Below are 18,588 nucleotides of genomic sequence, written 5' to 3'. Positions count from 1 at the left end.
TTAGTATTCAACCATTACCCCAGACTATCCATTCCTGGAAGGCATGGTTAATATCATATTCATTTTTCCATCCCCAAAGTTATCACATACTGGTCACTCAAATGCTGGTTCAGTGATTAACTGACTAAATAGATTTTTACAGCCTGGTTTAACAGGGATACATCTAAGATATACCAATGGAAGAAATGTTGGATGAATATGAGTTATTTAAAATTATATCCTTAGAGCTCAGTGTGGTGGTACATGCTTGTAATACCAATACTTGGGAGACTGAGACCAGAGGTTGCATTCAGCCTCAGCTACTTAAGTGAGGCCCTCCGCAACTCAGTGAGATCCTGTTTCCAAACAAAGAATAAAAAAATAGGGCTGGGGGTAGCTGGGCATGATAGCGCATGCTTGTAATCCTAGTACTTGGGAGGCTGAGACAGGAGGATTGCAGGTTCTAAACCAGCCTTGGCAAATTAGCTGAGGCTGCTCTCAGCAACCTATTAAGACCGTTTCTAAACAAATAAAAATCAGGCTGAGGGTGTTGCATGGAGATAGAATGTCTTTGGATTCAATCCCTAGTTTCTCCTTCTCTCTCTCTCTCTCTCTCTCTCTCTCTCTCTCTCTCTCTCTCTCTCTCTCTCACACACACACACACACACACACACACACACTTGGGCTGAGGGTGTAGCTCAGAGGTAGAATGCCCCTGGGTTCAATCTCTAGTACTGTAAAAAATAAATAAATAATAAAAAAAGGAAGTAAGTAAATAAAGTTATATACTTAGGACTCTCTTCATTTGAGAAACTTAAAATTTACTTCTGGAACAATGAAGGCAATATAATAATGAGATAATGAGAGGTAACATCAAAAAACATTCTCAATCATAGTTGAATAATACTCCATAAGACCTTCCCAAGTTTCTTGGAAGATGATTTCAATTTTTTTTTTAAATTGGTGGTACTGGGGTTCCTGGAAGCCCTTCTATCTCTGGGCTACACTCCCAGACCTATTTTATTTTATTTGTTTATTTGGAAACAGGGTCTCTTAAGCCAGCGAGGCTGGCTCCGAACCAGCGCGATCCTCCTATCTCTGCCTCCTAAGCGCGGGGATTACAAGCGTGTGCCACCACGCCTGGCCAAGATGAATTCAATTTTTCAGAAGAGTATCAGAATAATGTATATTGGGGAGAAAATCTTTTTTTTTTTTTTTTTTGGAAACAGGGTCTCACTAAGTTGCTGAGAGCCTCACTAAGTAGCTGAGGCTGGCTTCGAACCTGCGCGATCCTCCTGTCTCAGCCTTCCAAGCGTGGGGATTACAAGCATGTGCCACCATGCCCGGCTGGGGAGAAAATCTTAACTCTTTTAGAATACATGAAGTATTATGAATTTTTTTTTTTTTTTTTTTTTTTTTTTTTTGGTGGTACTGGGGGTGGAACCCAGAGGCTTTCTACCTCTGGGCTATACTCCCAGACCTTTTTTTTTTTTTTTTTACATTTTATTTGGAAACAGGGTCTAAGTTGCTGAAAGCCTCACTAAGTAGCTGTGGCTGGCTTTGAACCCGTGCGATCCTCCTGTCTCAGCCTCCCAAGTGCAGGGATTACAAGTGTGCGCCACCATGCCCGGCATGAAGTAGTAAGAATTTAAATATAGTGAGAGGATATTTAACTCAAAAAAGTCCTAGATCACTGACTTTTTGTGTGTGCAGTCCTGAAGATTGAACCCGGAGGTGTTCTAAGTTACACTCCCAGCTCTATTTTATTTTTTATTTTTTTGAGAAAGGGTCTAAGTTGCTGAGGGCCTTGCTAAGTTGTAGAGGCTGGTTTCAAACCTGTAATCCTCCTGTCTCAGCCTCCCCAGTACTGGCTTGGCTGGGATCACTGATACTGAGGAGTAAATACTGCCAATTTTTGGCTGTATAGGGCGGGTGTTGGTGGGGACCCCAGTAATCGATAGTTGATTTCCTTGACTCTCTCTCTCTCTCTGCTCTTATTCCTTAGCATTATTCTTTCCCATGAGTATTTTCATCAGTTTGGGGGTCAGAGAAGAATTCATTGTCCATGCCTTCTTTTATATGACTTTTTTTGGTACCAGGGATTAAACTCAGGGATTAAATTCTACCTCTAAGCCACACCAAGCCCTTTTTATTTTTTTGTTTTAAAACAGGGTCTTACTAGGTTGCTGAAGCTGTTTTCCTGTCTAAGCCTCCCAAGCACTGGGATTACAGGCATATGCCTCCATGCCTGGCTACATAATTCATCTTATTAACTCCATATTTACTAAAGACTAAGTGCATCTACTATCCCAGGTGCTCAAGACACACAGCAACCAAGTTTCTGCTGTCATGGACTCTCAGTGGGGAGCCAGGAAAGAAATATGAGAACAAGTAAGATTAAATAGGGCTGGTAATCAGAGCTGCACAGTTGTGCACAATATAATGACATTTTGGTCAGGACTGCACATGTGCAGTGGTCTCATGAGACCATGATGGTGATGAAAAATTCCTATAACCTAATGACATCATAGCCATCGTGGCATCACAGTGCAACAACTTATTCACATTGTGGTGATCCTGGTGTAACAAACCTATTGTGCTTCCAGTCATATAGAAGTATAGCACATACAATTACTCACAGTATATAATATCTGATAGTGATACATGACCGCATGGTAAATAGAACAGGCAATGGGGTAGAGAGTAGTGACTGAGAAGCTGGTTATGTGGTTGCCTGGAACTTCAGAGGCACTGTTTGAGCTGAGCTACAATGAAAACAAGTGGGCAGTTGGTGGAGATTTGGGGGCAACAGCTCTAGTCAGAAGGTGTAGCAAGTGCAACGTGCAGTCAGGTTGGAGCCTGTGTGTCCGATGCCTGAATGGCAGGGTGGCTAATGTGTGTCTAGCGGCTGAGGGGTGAGGACATCTGTCATGAAGCTGGGGAGATGGGCTGGGGCTAGATCAGGCTGGACGTTACAGATTGGAGGAAAGTTTTTGGTTTTGTTTTTTACCCACATGTGAAGGAAAGCTTGAGAAGGCTTTTTGGAAAGAGAATATCATCATCTCCATTATGTGTTAAACAAACTTATGGCTGAAGGGTAGAGAATTACTGGTTGGGAAGCAAGTGTGGAAGAGGGAGACTGGTTGGTTGTGAGAGTTCACTGACTTTACAGTAACCAGAGCAATGGCCTACACCATGACGGCAGCAGTGAAGATGGTGAAGAGTGAGCAGACTGAGGGTATGTTCTGGAGGCGAGGAAGGAGGAACTGGGAAGGTGAAACTCAGTTACTCTGTGCTGAGTACAAAGTTAACAGGAAAGCAGGGCAGGGTGAGACAGACAGAGCTCCTATACCAAACCAGGCTGGGAAGTTCTAGCACCTATTATACAGGTCTCTGCTTCATATGGATAACAAAGAGAGGGTAGAAAGACAAAGATTTAAAAACAATCTTCCTTTGATATCAAATTGGAGGGTTATCTTAGTAGAGGGTTTACCCCAAGGAGGCAATTGAGAGGAAGTGTTTCTATATTAGATGCCAGGCCCTGTGCCAAGTGCTGTGCTATAAAAGTAGGATCTCATTCAATCTTCATATCAGTCCTATACTATTCCTACGATATAGGAAATATATACACATAAATATATAAACACATATGCATGGAAATGGAGGCTCACAGGCACTGAGGGGCTAGTGCAAGGTCATAGGTTCATAAGAAGTAAGACACAATTATTTTTTTTATATTTTTGTGGTACTGAGGATTGAACCTAGGGGCATTCTACCTCTGAGCTACACTCCAATACCTACTTTTTAAATTTGTATTCACTTATTTTATTTTTTGTGGTACTAGGAATTGAACCCAGGGGCATCTTACCTCTGAGCTATACCTCCAGCCCCAATTTTTTTTTTTTTTTGTGGTACTGGGGTCGGAACCCAGGGGCTTTTCTACCGCCGGGCTATACTCCCAGACCTATTTTATACTTTATTTGGAAACAGTGTCTCATTAAGTTGCTGAGAGCATCACTAAGTAGCTGAGTCTGGCTTCAAACCTGTACAGTCCTCCTGTCTCAGCCTTCTAAGCACTGGGATTACAAGTGTGTGCCACTGTGTCTGGCTCTAGCCCTTACTTTTTATTTTGAAAGAGGTCTCACTAAGTTGCAGAGAGCCTCTAAGTAGCTGAGGCTGTCCACAAACTACAATCCTCCTGTCTCAGCCTCCCAAATGCTGGGATTACAAGCATGTGTCACCATGCCTGGCTTTTATTTATTATTTATTATTTTTATTTTTATTTTATTTTTTATTTTTTTGGTGGTACTAGGGTTCCTGGAAACCCTTCTACCTCTGGGCTATACTCCCAGACACCTATTTTTTATATTTTTATTTGGAAACAGGGTCTCTTAAGCCAGCAAGGCTGGCTTCGAACCTGCGTGACTCTCCTGTCTCCACCTCCCAAATGTGGGGATTATAAGCATGCACCACCATGCCCGGCTTAATTAATTAATTTATTTATTTTTGCAGAACTGGGGACAGAACCCAGAGGCACTGTACCTCCGAGCTACACCCCAGCCCTATTTTTAGTTTTTTTATTTTTGAAACAGGGTCTGAGTTGTGAAGGGTTTCACTAAGTAGCTAAGGCTGTACGTGAACCACGATCCTCTGGTCTCAGCCTCCCGAATGCTGTTATTTTTTATTTTGAAGAATGGTCTCACTAAGTTGCTGGGATCTCACTAAGGCTGGCCTTAAACCCATGATCCTCCTGTCTAAGCCTGCCAAGTAGTGGGATTATAAGCGTGTGCCATCAAACCTGGTGTGAGTCAGAATTTTAACCCAAGCAGTTTGATGTCAGAGCCTGAACTCTTTATCATTTTGCTATGTTGCCTCAGTTATTTACTGGACACCAACATTATGCTAAGTAGTGTGAGAAAGAGTTACATGTATCCTTGGAGTTGCCACAATTAATTTTTACAGTACTGGGGGTGGAACCCAGGGGCATTCTACCTCCAACCTACACCCCCAGACCTATTTTTTATTCTTTATTTTGAAACTGGGTCTCACTGAGTTGCAAAGGGCCTCACTAAGTAGCTGAGACTGTCCAAGAACCGTGATCCTCCTGTCTCAAGCCTTCCAAATGCTGGGATTACAAGCATGTACCACCAAGCTTGGCTTGAGTTGCAACAATTTTATTTTTTATTTTTTGGTACTGGGGATTGAAACCAGGGGCAGTCTACCTCTGAGCTACAAACCCAGACATTTTTAATTTTTTTTTTTTAATTTTGAAACAATCTAAATTGCTAAGGCTGGCTTCAAATCTACAATCCTCCTGTCTCAGACTCCCAAGTACTGGAATTACAGGTGTACACCATCACTCCTGGCTTGAGTTGTCACAATTTAATATTAGCAATATCTTAGAGAAATACAAACCTTGTAGGAATAAACAACTTTGCAGGTGAGTGGATAATTTCTTAAGGTGCCAGAAGGGCTGGAACTGCTGTCATCAAAAACATCCATATTGTCTTCAAACTCTTCTCCTTCTTCTCTTTCGGTGGTATCTGCATTAAGCTGAGAGAAATTAGAAGACATTGGCTAGTTTGCTTACTTCAAGAAAATGGCTGAAAACAGGAAAAATACTTAAATCTCAATGATTCAAAACATTAATTTGGCTATTTAACTGTACATAGACATGACAATCTGCTTTCACTTCTGCCTCTCTCTCCATCTTTAATGCCTGCTTTTTGGTCTTGGGGTAAGGCTATTCTCAGTTTTTGGACATTAACTTAACAAATATTTTTAGCTTGGTAAATCTCAGTACCTAGCACAAAAGGTCTCATAAGAAGGGCTCAATATATGCTTACTGAGTTGAATTAAACTGATCCTACCAGGAATTTGAAATGTTAGTTTTACTAAAAGTGTGGGCTCTTTATGAGTAAGTATAGAGTTTAGTTCAATAAAGTCCACTGCCCATCTGGAAATACTGTAAATATACAAGTAAGTAAAGTTTTTTTAGGCATATTCTATTGACATAGAACATACCTTCAATTGACATATTCTTATGACATTTTTCATGTCATAAGAAGGTAGAAATTATTTTTAAGTCAAAGTAAAATGTCTTTCAAATATATAAGAAGCATTTATCTGCAGGGGCCTGTGGAGGTGGGAGAGGAGAGCAGATCCTTGGGTACAATGTGCCAAATTCGACTTATTAATGTATAAATGGATTTCTCTTGAGTAATTACCACTGATGCGTTTTATCTTTGTTTTTTGGTACCAGGGACTGAACCCAGGGGAATTCTACCTCCGAACTATTTTCCTAGTTCTTTTTATTTTGAAACATGGTCTCAGCCTTCCAAATACTATGATTACAGGCTTGTGCCACCATGCCTGGCTTACTACTAATGTTTTAAAACTGATTTTTAAAATTGCTGCCTTCCTAATAAAATTCTATAGAACTGCAGAGGTTCAAAAGAATAAACTACATTTTGTCCACCACAGTTATTGCCTCCACATCCCTGAAACATGTTCATTTACAATTATTGCTGAAAACTCTCCACAGCTAAAAGAGGTAATTTTGTGACTTATCTTACAATTATTCATCTATGGTCAATTAGGTCAGTGGCAAAATAGGCTTAGTTGTTGCTGACCTTTCAAATCTCAGATTTATGATTCTATTGTTTTCCAACCGGACACTGTCATACAAAAGATAAGAATCTAGAAATTTCCATAAAACATTCTAGAAATTTCCATAAAACAAATTTAAATATATATTTTATACACTTAGAAGACCTTGCCTCAATATTCTAGGAAGGTAAGAGACATTTGAAATAACTGTGGTTATTACAAAAAGTAAAACAAAACATTCATACATTTATAAAAACATAGATGGACAAATTTCCAAAAATATATATAAAATGTTAACATGCTGCTTTGGCACTGGGAATCCATCCAAAACATTGTATCTTGGCAGCACTGGTGGATACTAATCGTTCCTTTCCCCCTCTATTTTGAGTTCATTTTATTGGTTCTCATGGAAAGGAGCAGAGGCTGCAGAAACTGCAACACACGCTTCTGCACTGCTGCAGTGCTTCCCGAAGCTCGAAGCTCGTCACCCCAGAGGAATTTCTTCCTTTTCCTTTTCTACCCTATTTTTTTTTTTTTCTTCCTTGTGCTGGGGATCAGACTCAGGGTCTTGTGCATGTGAGGCAAGCACTCCACTAACAAGTTACATCCCCAGCCCCCGTCCCTGCCTCCTTCCTTCTTCCTCCCCCCACCCTCTCTGTTTTTGCAGTACTGGGGAGGGAACGCAGGGGCACTGTACCTGAGCTACACCCCCAGCCCTATTTTTAGTCACTTTATTTTTGAAACAGGGTCCCACTGAGTTGCGAAGGGCCTGGCTAAGTAGCTGAGGCTGCGTGAAACTGAGAACTGCTATCCTCTTCTATTAAATTCAGGGTTGTTCTACCTCTCAGTTATACCTCCAGCCCCTTTTAATTTTTTAATAGGATCCTGCTGAGTTGCTGAGGGTCTTGCTAAGTTGTAGAGACTGGCCTTGAACCTGCAATCTTCCTCTTTCAGCTTCCCAAATACTGGGATTATAGATGTGCGCCACCACATCCAGGTTCTTCCACTCTCTTAGTTGCTAAAATGTTTTCTTGACCCGGCTTTTTTTTTTTTTTTTTTTCCTTTTCTGATGTGCTGGGGATGGAACCCAGGGGTGTTTCTACTTCTAAGCTATACCTCCAGCCCTATTTTTTTTTTTCATTTTGAAACAGGGCCTCACTAAATTGCTGAGGCTGGCCTTGAACCTGTGATCTTCCTGTCTGAGCCTGTAATCCCAATACCTGGGGATTGGGATCACAGGCCTGGGCCACTGAGTACAAATCCAGCATTTCTAAAATCACATTCTTCCTCTGTCTTTTAAGGACTCAATCTCTTTTTCTTCCTGTCACTTGACAGAACTTCAATCAGAACTATTTTTTCAAGCTGTACTAAGAGCTTTCCTTCCTTAGATGTCATAAAAATGCTTAACGTTACTGCCAGGAGCAGATAAGAAGAGTCTTTGTGAGCTGGTTTGAGTGGCTGCTTTCCTGTACTCAGCAAAACAACCCTCAATGGGCTTCAGCGGCCTCACAGCATGTCATGGTATACAGGGTCTGGCCAGCTTGGGTCTGGATGCTGACTCCCACACTTTCTGTGTGACCTGGACAGAGTAACTTCTTAATTTCAATGACCTCACCTCTCTAATAAAGATAATTAATTCTTCACAGGGGTTTCATAGTAATTAAGTGAGGTAATATATTTTAAATCCCTAGCACAGCTGGGCATGGTGATGGACACTTGTAATTCCAGTACTTGGGAGGCTGAGACATGAGGATCACAGATTTGAGGCCAGCTTCAGCAACTTTTTCAGACTCTCAGCAACTTAGTGAGAGCTTGTCTCAAAATAAAAAATAAAATAGGGCTAGGGGTGTAGCTCAGCGGTAAAATGCCCCTGGATTCAATTCCCAGTAACACACACTCCCCTAACAAATCCTTGGTACATAGGAGGCACTTAATAAATCGTTACCATTAGTTGTTTTAATGAGGCAGGAAGAACATAAAGAATTTGGTAATACCCAATATGGAAGAAGGCAGCAACTTAAAAACTAAGATGGGCGTGGTGGTGCATGCTAGTAATCCCAACATTCGGGAGGCTGAGACCGGAGGATCGCTGTTCATGGACAGCCTCAGCTACTTAGTGAGGTCCTCCGCAACTCAGTGAGACCCTGTTTCAAAATAAAGAATAAAAAATAGGGCAGGGGGTGTAGCTTGGAGGTCAAATGCCTCTGGGTTCCATCCCCAGACCCATAAAAACCACCAACAACAAAAAACTGACTAGCAGAACTTCTGACCTTCATCTGGACAGAGAAATAATCACAGTGAACATTAGACTAAATATGTCACAAGTAGCTGGAATGGTGGTGCACATCTATAATCCCAGCACTTGGGAGGCTAAGACAGGAAGATCACAGGTTCAAGACTAGCTTCAGCAATTCAGCAAGACTCTATTTCAAAATAAAAAATAAAATAAGGCTGGAGTGTAGCTCAGAGGTAGAATGACCCTGGGTTCAATTTCCAGAACCAACACACACACACACACACACACACACACACACACACACACACTTAGTAAACTTCACAGTTTTTGTGGTGAGAACACATAATATCCAACTTTTTTACATTTTCCAAAAATAGTTTAACATCATTAATGCTCATAGTACCTTAGGGGGCTAGTTACTTTGCTGCATAAAGGTCTTTTGAAATTTATTCCTCCTATCTGACTGTAATTATGTTTTCTTTAACCAGTATCTCCCCCTCCCCCTAGTCTGGGGAACCACCATGCAACACTCTACTTCTATGAAATTAACTTTTTTGGCTTCCATGTATTTATGTGAGATCATGTGGTATTTGTTTTATTTCACTTGATATAATGTCCAGGTTCATCCATGTTGTCATAAGCTCCGGCAGGATTTCATAGTTTTTTTGTAGCTTGGTAGTACTCCCTTGTGTCTATTTATACAGGGGCATTCTACCTCTGAGCTACAGCCCCAGCCCTATTTTATTTTTTTATTTTGAAACAGAGTCTCACACGTTGCCGGGGAGGGTCTTGCTAAATTGCTGAGGCAAATTTGCAATCCTCCTATCTCAGATTCTCAAGTACTGGGATTACAAATGTGAGTCATCATACCTGGCTCTTGCCATCTTTATTATTTTATGTTATTTTAAATTTCTGTGGTACTGGGAATTGAATTCTGGAGCATTCTACCTCTGAGCTACATTCCCAGCTCTATTTTACTTTTATTTGGAAGCAGGATCTCGCTAGGTTGAGACCTACTTGCTGAGGCTGTCCTTGAACCCATGATTCTCCTGTCTTAGCCTCCCAAGTACTAGATTACCACATCAGGCTCTCTCTCCATCTTTAATGCCTACTTTTTGGTCTTGGGGTAAGGCTAATTCTCTCAGTTTTTGGACATTAATAGACATTTTTAGCTTGGTAAATCTCAGTACCTAGCGCAAAAGGTCTCATAAGAAGAGCTCAATATATGCTTACTGAGTTGAATTAAACTGATGTTACCAGGAATTTGAAATGTTAGTTTTACTAAAAGTGTGGGCTCTTTATGAGTATGGAGTTTAGTTCAATAAAGTCCACTGCCCATTTGGAAATACTGTAAATATGAAAGTAAGTAAGGTTTTTGCAGGCATATTCTATTATTTTCAATAGTTTACACTTGTTTCATTATTAAAAATAATTACTTCTTTGCAAGGGAGTATAGCTCCAGCCAAAAAAGAGATTTTTCATATGACGAAAACAAAGCCCACTGGAATGCAAGGGCTCTTAGGTAGTGTGAGGTAGCTGGAAACCAAACTACCATTTCAAAGGTAAAAAATTTAATCTTGTTGCTATTTATTTATTTATTTATTTATTTATTTATTTATTTATTTATGGTGGTACTGGGGGTGGGTTTTCTACATCCGGGCTATACTTCCAGACATATTTTATACTTTATTTGAAAACAGGATCTCACTAAGTTGCTGAGAGCCACACTAAGTAGCTGAGGCTGGCACTGGGGATTGAACCCAGGGACATTCTACCTCTGAGCTACACTCTAGCCCTATTTTATTTTTTATTTGGAAACAGGGTCTTACTAAGTTGTGGAAGTCCTCACTAAATTGCTGAGGCTGGCTGTGAACCTATAATCCTCCTATATCAGTTTCCTAAGTACTAGAATTACAGGTGTGCCCCACCATAGCTGGCCATTTCAACTGTCGTATTAATGCAGCATGGTCTTTATGACTTAAGTCAGAATTTATTACTATGCAAGTCTGCAAATCCTCATATTCTTAGGGAGGCTATTCAGCAAAATAAACTGTCATTTGCCTTTGTACAATAGTTGGGGAAGCTGAATGTGGTGGTGCACACTTGTAATCTCAATACTTGGGAGGCTGAGACAGGAGGATTGCAGGTTCATGGCTAGAATCAGCAACCTTGTGAGGCCCTCTGTAACTTAGTGAGACTCTGTTTCAAAATAAAAAACATTAAAAAATAGGGGTAAGGGTGTAGCTCAAAGGTAGAATGCCCCAGAGTTCAATCCTTAAAACCACACACACACACACACACACACACACACACACACACACACACACACACTGGGGGAAGTAGCTGATGATAGTCATGTAAACAGTGCCAGCTCCAATTTTAAATTTTAAGGAGAAAAATAAAAATCTAAAACAAAGAACTATGGATCTCTGACTCAGTAATCTGACTTTTTTTTAAAATGAAATCCACTTTGTGGTTTTATTTTTTTAATTTTTAATTTTTTAATTTTTATGGAACATATTGAAAATGTCTTACATTTAGACTGTGCTTGGTGCCCTCTCCCCCTCCCAACAATGAGTGTCCAGATTAACCATGCTATATTCATACTTTTACATATATTCAGATGTAACTCCTCCATTAATCAACCTCAGCCGTCTTCCTTTTCTATCCTTCCATTCTAGCTTTGCTGAGATTATCCCTCCATTATCTGGAGTCTCTCTGGTATCCCTAATACTCCCTAGTTTGGGCATATTAGAGAAAACATATGTCCCTTCTCTTTCTGTGCTGGGCTGATTTCACTTAACATAATGTTCTCCAAGTCTATTATAAAATTAATCTAACTTTCAAAGTTATGTATAGACTGGGTATGGGTTTGAGAAAGGCAAGGCATGAGGGGGTGAGTGACATAAAGGCTGACTGGGTCCCTGGCAGCAGTCCAATGACAGGGAGCTGGGCAGGCTCCAGGGGCCAATCAACTGAGCATCGCGAGACTGCTCTCCTTTTAAGCAATGCTGCTCTATTCTGGAATTTGTTTTCTTTTTTCTCCCAATCCTATACACCACAGCATGAGACAGAAGGCACAATTAATACCCTAGTATAGTTCTTTCCTTATTCTATAAGGTAAATAGACTTTAAATTTAAGAAACATTTATCTTTCATAAGGCACTTTCAGTTACACTGTTAATGTCTAACAGTAGTACCAACTGCGTTTTCCAGATGACTAATGCTTTTGTTGGCGTGTATAATGGAAGAAATATTTGGTGGCCAGAATGTGTATTTCTGCTACATGTTCTTTTGCCAGATAGCTGTCAGTGTGATGAGATACAATTCTCTCTAAATTATTTCAAAGCTGTTATTTAACAGCAGGTTAATGAAGATGGTGTGGTGGCACACTTGGGAGGCTGAGACAGGAGGATTGCAGATTCATGGCCAGCTTCAGCTACTTAGTGAGGTCCTCCGCAACTAAGTGAGACCCTTTTTCAAAATAAAGAATAAAGAGCTGGGCGTGGTGATGCATGGTTGTAATCCCAGTACATGGGAGGCTAAGACAGGAGGATTGTGATTTGCTGAGAGCCTCAGTTACTTAGTGAGACCTTGTTTCAAAATAAAGAGTAAAAAATAGGGCTGAGGGTGTAGTTTGGAAGTAGAATGCTCCTGGGCTTCATTCTTAGTTCTGCACACACAAAAAGAAGCAGGTTAATGAAATATTGGGGTCTCATTAAGATATGATATTTTGTGTTTTAATCTCTTCTAAACATGTGTTTGTTTATTTAGTTTTGGTGCTGGGGACTGAGCCCAGAGACCATCTACCTCTGAGCTATACCCCTAGCCCTTCTTATATTTTATTCTGAAACAGGGTCTCATTATGTTGCTGAGGATCTCAGTAAGTTCCTATGGCTGGCCTTGAACATATGATTCTCCTGTCTCAGCCTCCCAAATACTGAGATCAGAGGCATGTGACACTGCGCTGACCTCCTTTATTAATGTTAGCAGATCTTCCACAAAATATGATCTCTTGGTTGAAAAAGGAAAGATACAGGCTCCATAAGAGTGACTAGATGGAAGGAAATGTGGGATGAGGCTGCAAAACAGCCATCAGAGAGGCTGTGCCATGTCTCTAGATGAGGTGATGTCTACGTGCTTCTAGCTGCATGTCTCTGGAGCCTTCCTCCACACCCAGAAGCTTTTCTTCTTTGTATCCTGTTAAAATTCTTCAAGGACTATCTCAAATGACATTTCCTTTAAGGGGCACACTTCTTCCTCATTCTTCTAGCTAGTAATGAGCTTTCCTGATAGCATTTCATAGAACCATGGGATTCAGGAATTGGAGGAAATCTTGCATAATTTAACCTAATATTCTACAAGAAATCCAGGAAAATTTTTTCCCCCCAAGATGTGTGATGAGTTAGAAGTCAGTGATTTCAAGTTTGCCACACAGTGGCCCAGTCATATATTGCCATATGTCACGAAGATCTATAAAGGTCTATCTAATCCCAGCTTTAAAGCTCTTTGAGTTTAGAATCAAGTCTTGTTCATCTTCAATTTGTCTGAGAAGTAACACAAAGTCAGGTGACAAGTGCCTGTTCAGGTGATTTAATCATAAGAGGTGCTAGCCCAAGGACAATCATGGGTTTGACTGGTTGGAAATGGTGCTGCCTGTAGAAGCCAATGCAAGTTTGTGCCTGGAATCCTATCATCATAAACTATACAACAGAGCCAACTGAAGCCAATAGGACTTATAATTTTTTAAAAGATGCAAAAGGAAGCAGTATTCTATGGCACAAAGCAACTTTGTTCTAATGAAAACATGACAAACTCTTTTAACCCCAAAGTCAAGTGGGAGATGTGCATCCCCTCTCCTCAGGATGGATTACCATTAACAGAGAAATAAAAACAAATCTTCAATAGATCATATTTCTTTAAAATGTACACCCACACACAATGCTTTTTGAGTGTGTAAGCATATGCTCATTAGAAAATCAAACTATGTTAAAAAAAAAACTGACAAATCTTCCAGGAATGTTTTAAAACTGACTGATTCTTGTTTCTGAAGGACATGACTTATAAAGAGGCATTACAGTAGATACAGTAGAAACTTGGAAAATCAGAGTTAGCTTTTAAGTTTGCTGCCATTCCATCCATCCATCCATCCATCCATCCATCCATCCATCCATCCATCCATCCATCCATCCATCCTTTTCTTCCTTCAGCAAATATTTATTAAGTACCTATTATGCACCAGGTATTCTGCTGTGTAGAGCAGCAAAGTAAGAAGATATAAGAATTACATTTTTTTTTTTTTGGTGGTACTGGGGATGGAACCCAGGGGCCTTCTACCTCCGGGCTACACTCCCAGACCTATTTTCTATTTTATTTGGAAACAGGGTCTCTTAAGCCAGCGAGGCTGGCTTCGAACCTGCGCGATCCTCCTGTCTCAGCCTCACAAGCGTGGGGATTACAAGTGTGTGCTACCACGCCCAGCAAGAATTACATTTTTGAGAGCAAGACAGACTATAAACAAAAGAAAACAAAGAAGATAAGTACAAACTATGATAAATACCAGTAAAAAATAAACATGAGGATAGTGATGGGTCGGGAGGTGGCAGCAGGAATTACTTTGGTCTGACCAGTATGTGTCATATACCTACCTAGGAATATTAGGGAAACCACGGAACTTTTCCAATTCTCAGATCTCTAATGTGATAAACTATTATTGAGCCAGATGGCACCAGCATGGAAAGAGCCCTGGACATGAAGTAAAAAACTTAAGCTTGTGTCAAACCTCATCTACACTGTTTCCTTGAGTATGAGAGGCCATGGGAACTGAAGTTACCTTTATTTACTTTTTGTGTGTGTTGCTGGGGATTAAACCCAGGGGCATTCTCTATCTGTGCTACAATCCCAGGCCTATTTTATTTTTTATTTGAAAACATGGTCTCCTTAAATTTTGGAGGGCCTTCCTAAGTTGAGGAGGCTGGTCACAAACCTGCAATCCTCTTGTCTCAGTTTCCCAAGCACTGGCATTACAAGCATGTGCCACCATGCCCAGTTATCTTTATTTATTTATTATATTGTGTGGTACTGGTGATGGAACCCAGGGGCATTCTACTTCTGAGATTTCCCAGCCTAATTTTTCAGTTTTATTTTGAAACAGGGTCTCACTGAGTTGCAAAGGCTTCACTAAGTAGCTAAGGCTGTCTTCAAACTGTGATCCTCCTGTCTCAGCCTCCCGAATGCTGGGATTACAAGCATGCACACCCACGCCTGGCTCCAGCTGAAGTTACCTTTAGACTGACTGCTCACACTTTTTTCCCCCCCTTACTTCAGCCTCCTGCATAGCTGGGACTACATGTATCTGATACCATGCCTGGCTCACACTTGTTTAAGATTTTTTTAAACTCTGGATATTTATTTTAATTTTCATTAGAGAAGACCTCTGAGAACTTCAGAAACACTAGATTAAGTTTTCTATTTTACTACTTCTAGAGCATATTTACTCGATGAATAGAATGATGAGTTTGGGAGAAGACATTCGTTTTTTAATGTTTTTTAAAATTGCACATTTAAAAAAAACCCAAAATATTATTTTTAGCCTCTGTTTTCTTTTTTCTATACTAAGTTTAAATCAAGTGATAGGCTGAAGAGAAAAACACCAACCACTAGTAAGCCATTATGTTTTCTTTTAAAGTTCTGGCTAAGTTTGGCTACAAAATCAAAGAAGAACATCCTTTGGTCAAAGCCAGGCCATCAGATCCAACAACAGAAACCGTACCGAGTGTAATGTGCCATTGCTGGTTGCGGCAGGGGCACGGGCCCACCGCTCATTTTCCAGTTCTTCCATTACTTGGTTCATGGCACTCTTCAGCCACGTGTCTACAGAAACGCCAATCTGCTTTAGCAGGTCCAGCCGGGCTTCAGCTTTCAGCTTAATTATCTAAGAAGACCAAGAACATGGTCAGAAATCAAGGCACTTTCCCCCTCATAATGATTAAGTTTCCCCCCATTCATTACTTAAAACAATCTTGACATTCACCAGCAATTCTTCCATGGCATGGATGGTAATATTTCACCTGCAGAGAGGAGTAGATGGAGAGGCAAGAAAGAGAACATGAACACAAATGCAGATCTTTGGCCTGCGGGTGATGGCAGTCGGCAGGCTTGTGGTTTTTATTGTACTGATTGATTTGTGTGGTTGTGTATGGGGGCAGTGCTGGGGATTGAACTCAAAGCCTCTGGTACGTTAAGCATGTGTTCTGCCACTGAGCTACACCCCAGACCCTTGGCTTACTTGTATCTTGACAAGGGCACAGACTGATGACACATCAAATACAACCTACGAAAAAGAAAGATTGGTGTGCCATAAAGTCTGCTTTCTTTTCCCTAATCCTAACCCCAACCCTGAAATCCAACATTTTCAGTAGCCTTCTAAACCAGCTTTTGAGATTTTTCTTTTTCTCTTTAATCCAACTTTCATAGTCTGTGTATGACCTCTTGCTTAAAAACTTCTACAACTCCAGAGTGTCAAGAGTATAGAATTGACCAACTGTTATTTTTTTTTTTTTTTATGAGCTGAGCATGGTAGCACACATTTGTATTTCTAGTACTGGGTGGGCTGAGTCAGGATCTCCACAACTTAGTGAGAGCCTATTTCAAAATAAAGAATACAAAATAGTGCTAGGGGTATAGCTCAGAGGTAGCTTGCAATTTTACATAATTGCAAAAACAAAAACAAAAACACCATTTTTTGTAGTACTGGGGATTGACTCCAGAGGTATTCTACCTTCAAGTTATATCCCTTGCCCTTTTTATATTTTGTGTTGAATCAGGGTCTCACTAGGTTACTATGGTTACCATCACAGTGTAAATTTTATTTTTAAAATTTCATTTTATAAGCCAGGCATGGTGGCACATGCTTGTAATCCTAGCATTTGGGAGGCTGAGACAGGAGGATCTGGGTTTGCAAACAGTTTCAGCTACTTAGCAATGCCCTTTGCAACTAACTCAGTGACACCCTGTTTCAAAATAAAGAATAAAAAATAGGGCTGGGGGTGTAGCACAGAGGTAGAATGCCCCTGGGTTCCATCCCCAGTACTGCAAAAACAAAACAAAACAAAACAACAACAACAAAAAAACCAAAAACCCAACAACTTCATTTTATAGCTGGGTATGGTGGTGCACACTTGTAATCCCAGTACTTGGGAGGCTGAGACAGGAGGACTGCAGGTTCAAAGACAGTGTAAACAAACAGTGAGACTCTCAGTAACCTAGTGAGACCTGGTTCCAACATAAAAATAAAATAGGGCTGGAGGTGTGTAGCTCAGAGGTAGAATGCTCCAGGGTTCAATTGCCAGTACCATAATTTTTTTTTCATTTTATGGATGAGAATGGTGGTGCACATGTATATTTGGGAGGCTGAGACAGGAGGATTGCAAGTTCAAGGCCAGTGCATGGTAAATTTGAGACCCTCTTTCATAATAAAAAATAAAATAAGGCTGGGGATTTAACTCAGAGGTAGAATGCTCTTGGGTTTGATCCCAGTTCTGAAAAAAATTACAATAGCATGAAATACATAAAATTTAAGGATTAGGCCGGGCATGGTGGCGCATGCTTGTAATTCCCGCGCTTGGGAGGCAGAGACAGGAGGATCGCGCTGGTTCGGAGCCAGCCTCGCTGGCTTAAGAGACCCTGTTTCCACATAAAGTTAAAAAAAAAATAGGTCTGGGAGTGTAGCCCGTGGGAGTGTAGCCCGGAGGTAGAAGGGCTTCCAGGAACCCCAGTACCACCACCACCAAAAAAAAAAAAAAAAAAAAAAAAAAAAAAAAAAAAAAGATTTAAGGATTAAACTAAATATATCTATGACCTTTATGTCCCAATAAAGTTATATCTATGACCTTTATGTCCCAATAAACTATAAACTATTATAAAAGAAATTTTAAAAATGTTTAAATAATGGAGACATATATTCATGAACTGAAAGTTTTAATATTGTTAAGATAGGGATTGCATTGTGTAGATAGCTTTTGGTAGGATGGCCATTTTGATTATATTTATTCTGCCTATTCAAGGGCACAGGATATCCATCTTCTAAAATCTTATTCAATTTCTTTCATTAGTGATTTATAACTTTTATTGTAGTGTTCTTTCACTTCTGTGGTTAAATTTATTCTTAAGTACTATATCTTTTTTGAGGTTATTGTGAGTGGAATTGTTTTCTGTACTTCTTTTTCAGTGGATACATAATTGATGTAAAGGAATGATAATGATTTTCATAGGTTGATTTTTGTATCCTGCTACTCTGCTGAAACTATCACCTACAGAAGTCTTCTGAGTGAGTTTATTAGAGCTTCTATGTAAAATATCATGTCATCCTCAAAAAAGTTTCAGTTCTTCGCTTCCTATTTGTATTCCTTTGGTCCCTTTCTTCTCAATGCTGAAGCTAGAGTTTCAACACTATGCTGAATAGAAGTGGACAGTGCACATCCTTGTCTTGTTCCTGATCCTAAGGGAAATTCTGTCACTTTTTACTTATAATGATGTTAGCTTTGGGTTTGTTGTATACAGCCTTTATGATGTCAAGGTAGGCTCCTTATATTCCTAATTCACCAACATTTTTATCATGGAAGTGTGTTGAATTTTGTCAAGTACTTTTTCTGCATCTATTGAGATAATCATGTGATTCTTTATCTTAGCTATATTAATGGGATGAATTGTTTTTATTGATTTGCACATGTTGAACCAGCCTTGCATCCCTGATATGAACCTGA

General features: G+C 40.1%; 1 protein-coding gene across 2 annotated transcripts in view; it reads right to left on the bottom strand.

The window, feature by feature from the left end:
- The window catches only part of FCHSD2 (FCH and double SH3 domains 2), a gene marked incomplete at both ends in the record, with an annotated part of 242,205 nt that overhangs the window by 10,338 nt on the left and 213,279 nt on the right, over positions 1-18,588 (bottom strand). For both annotated transcript variants that reach the window (XM_080700168.1, XM_080700169.1), the window contains 2 exons: positions 5,395-5,532; positions 15,597-15,758. In XM_080700168.1, the coding sequence (XP_080556294.1) occupies positions 5,395-5,532; positions 15,597-15,758 (300 nt within the window). The remainder of the gene's footprint in view (positions 1-5,394; positions 5,533-15,596; positions 15,759-18,588) is intronic.

The sequence above is a fragment of the Muscardinus avellanarius genome (genome assembly GCF_963383645.1).
Source record: "Muscardinus avellanarius genome assembly, chromosome: 1".
In the NCBI taxonomy this organism is placed as follows: Eukaryota; Metazoa; Chordata; class Mammalia; order Rodentia; family Gliridae; genus Muscardinus; species Muscardinus avellanarius.
This window is presented reverse-complemented; position numbering and strand designations above follow the sequence as displayed.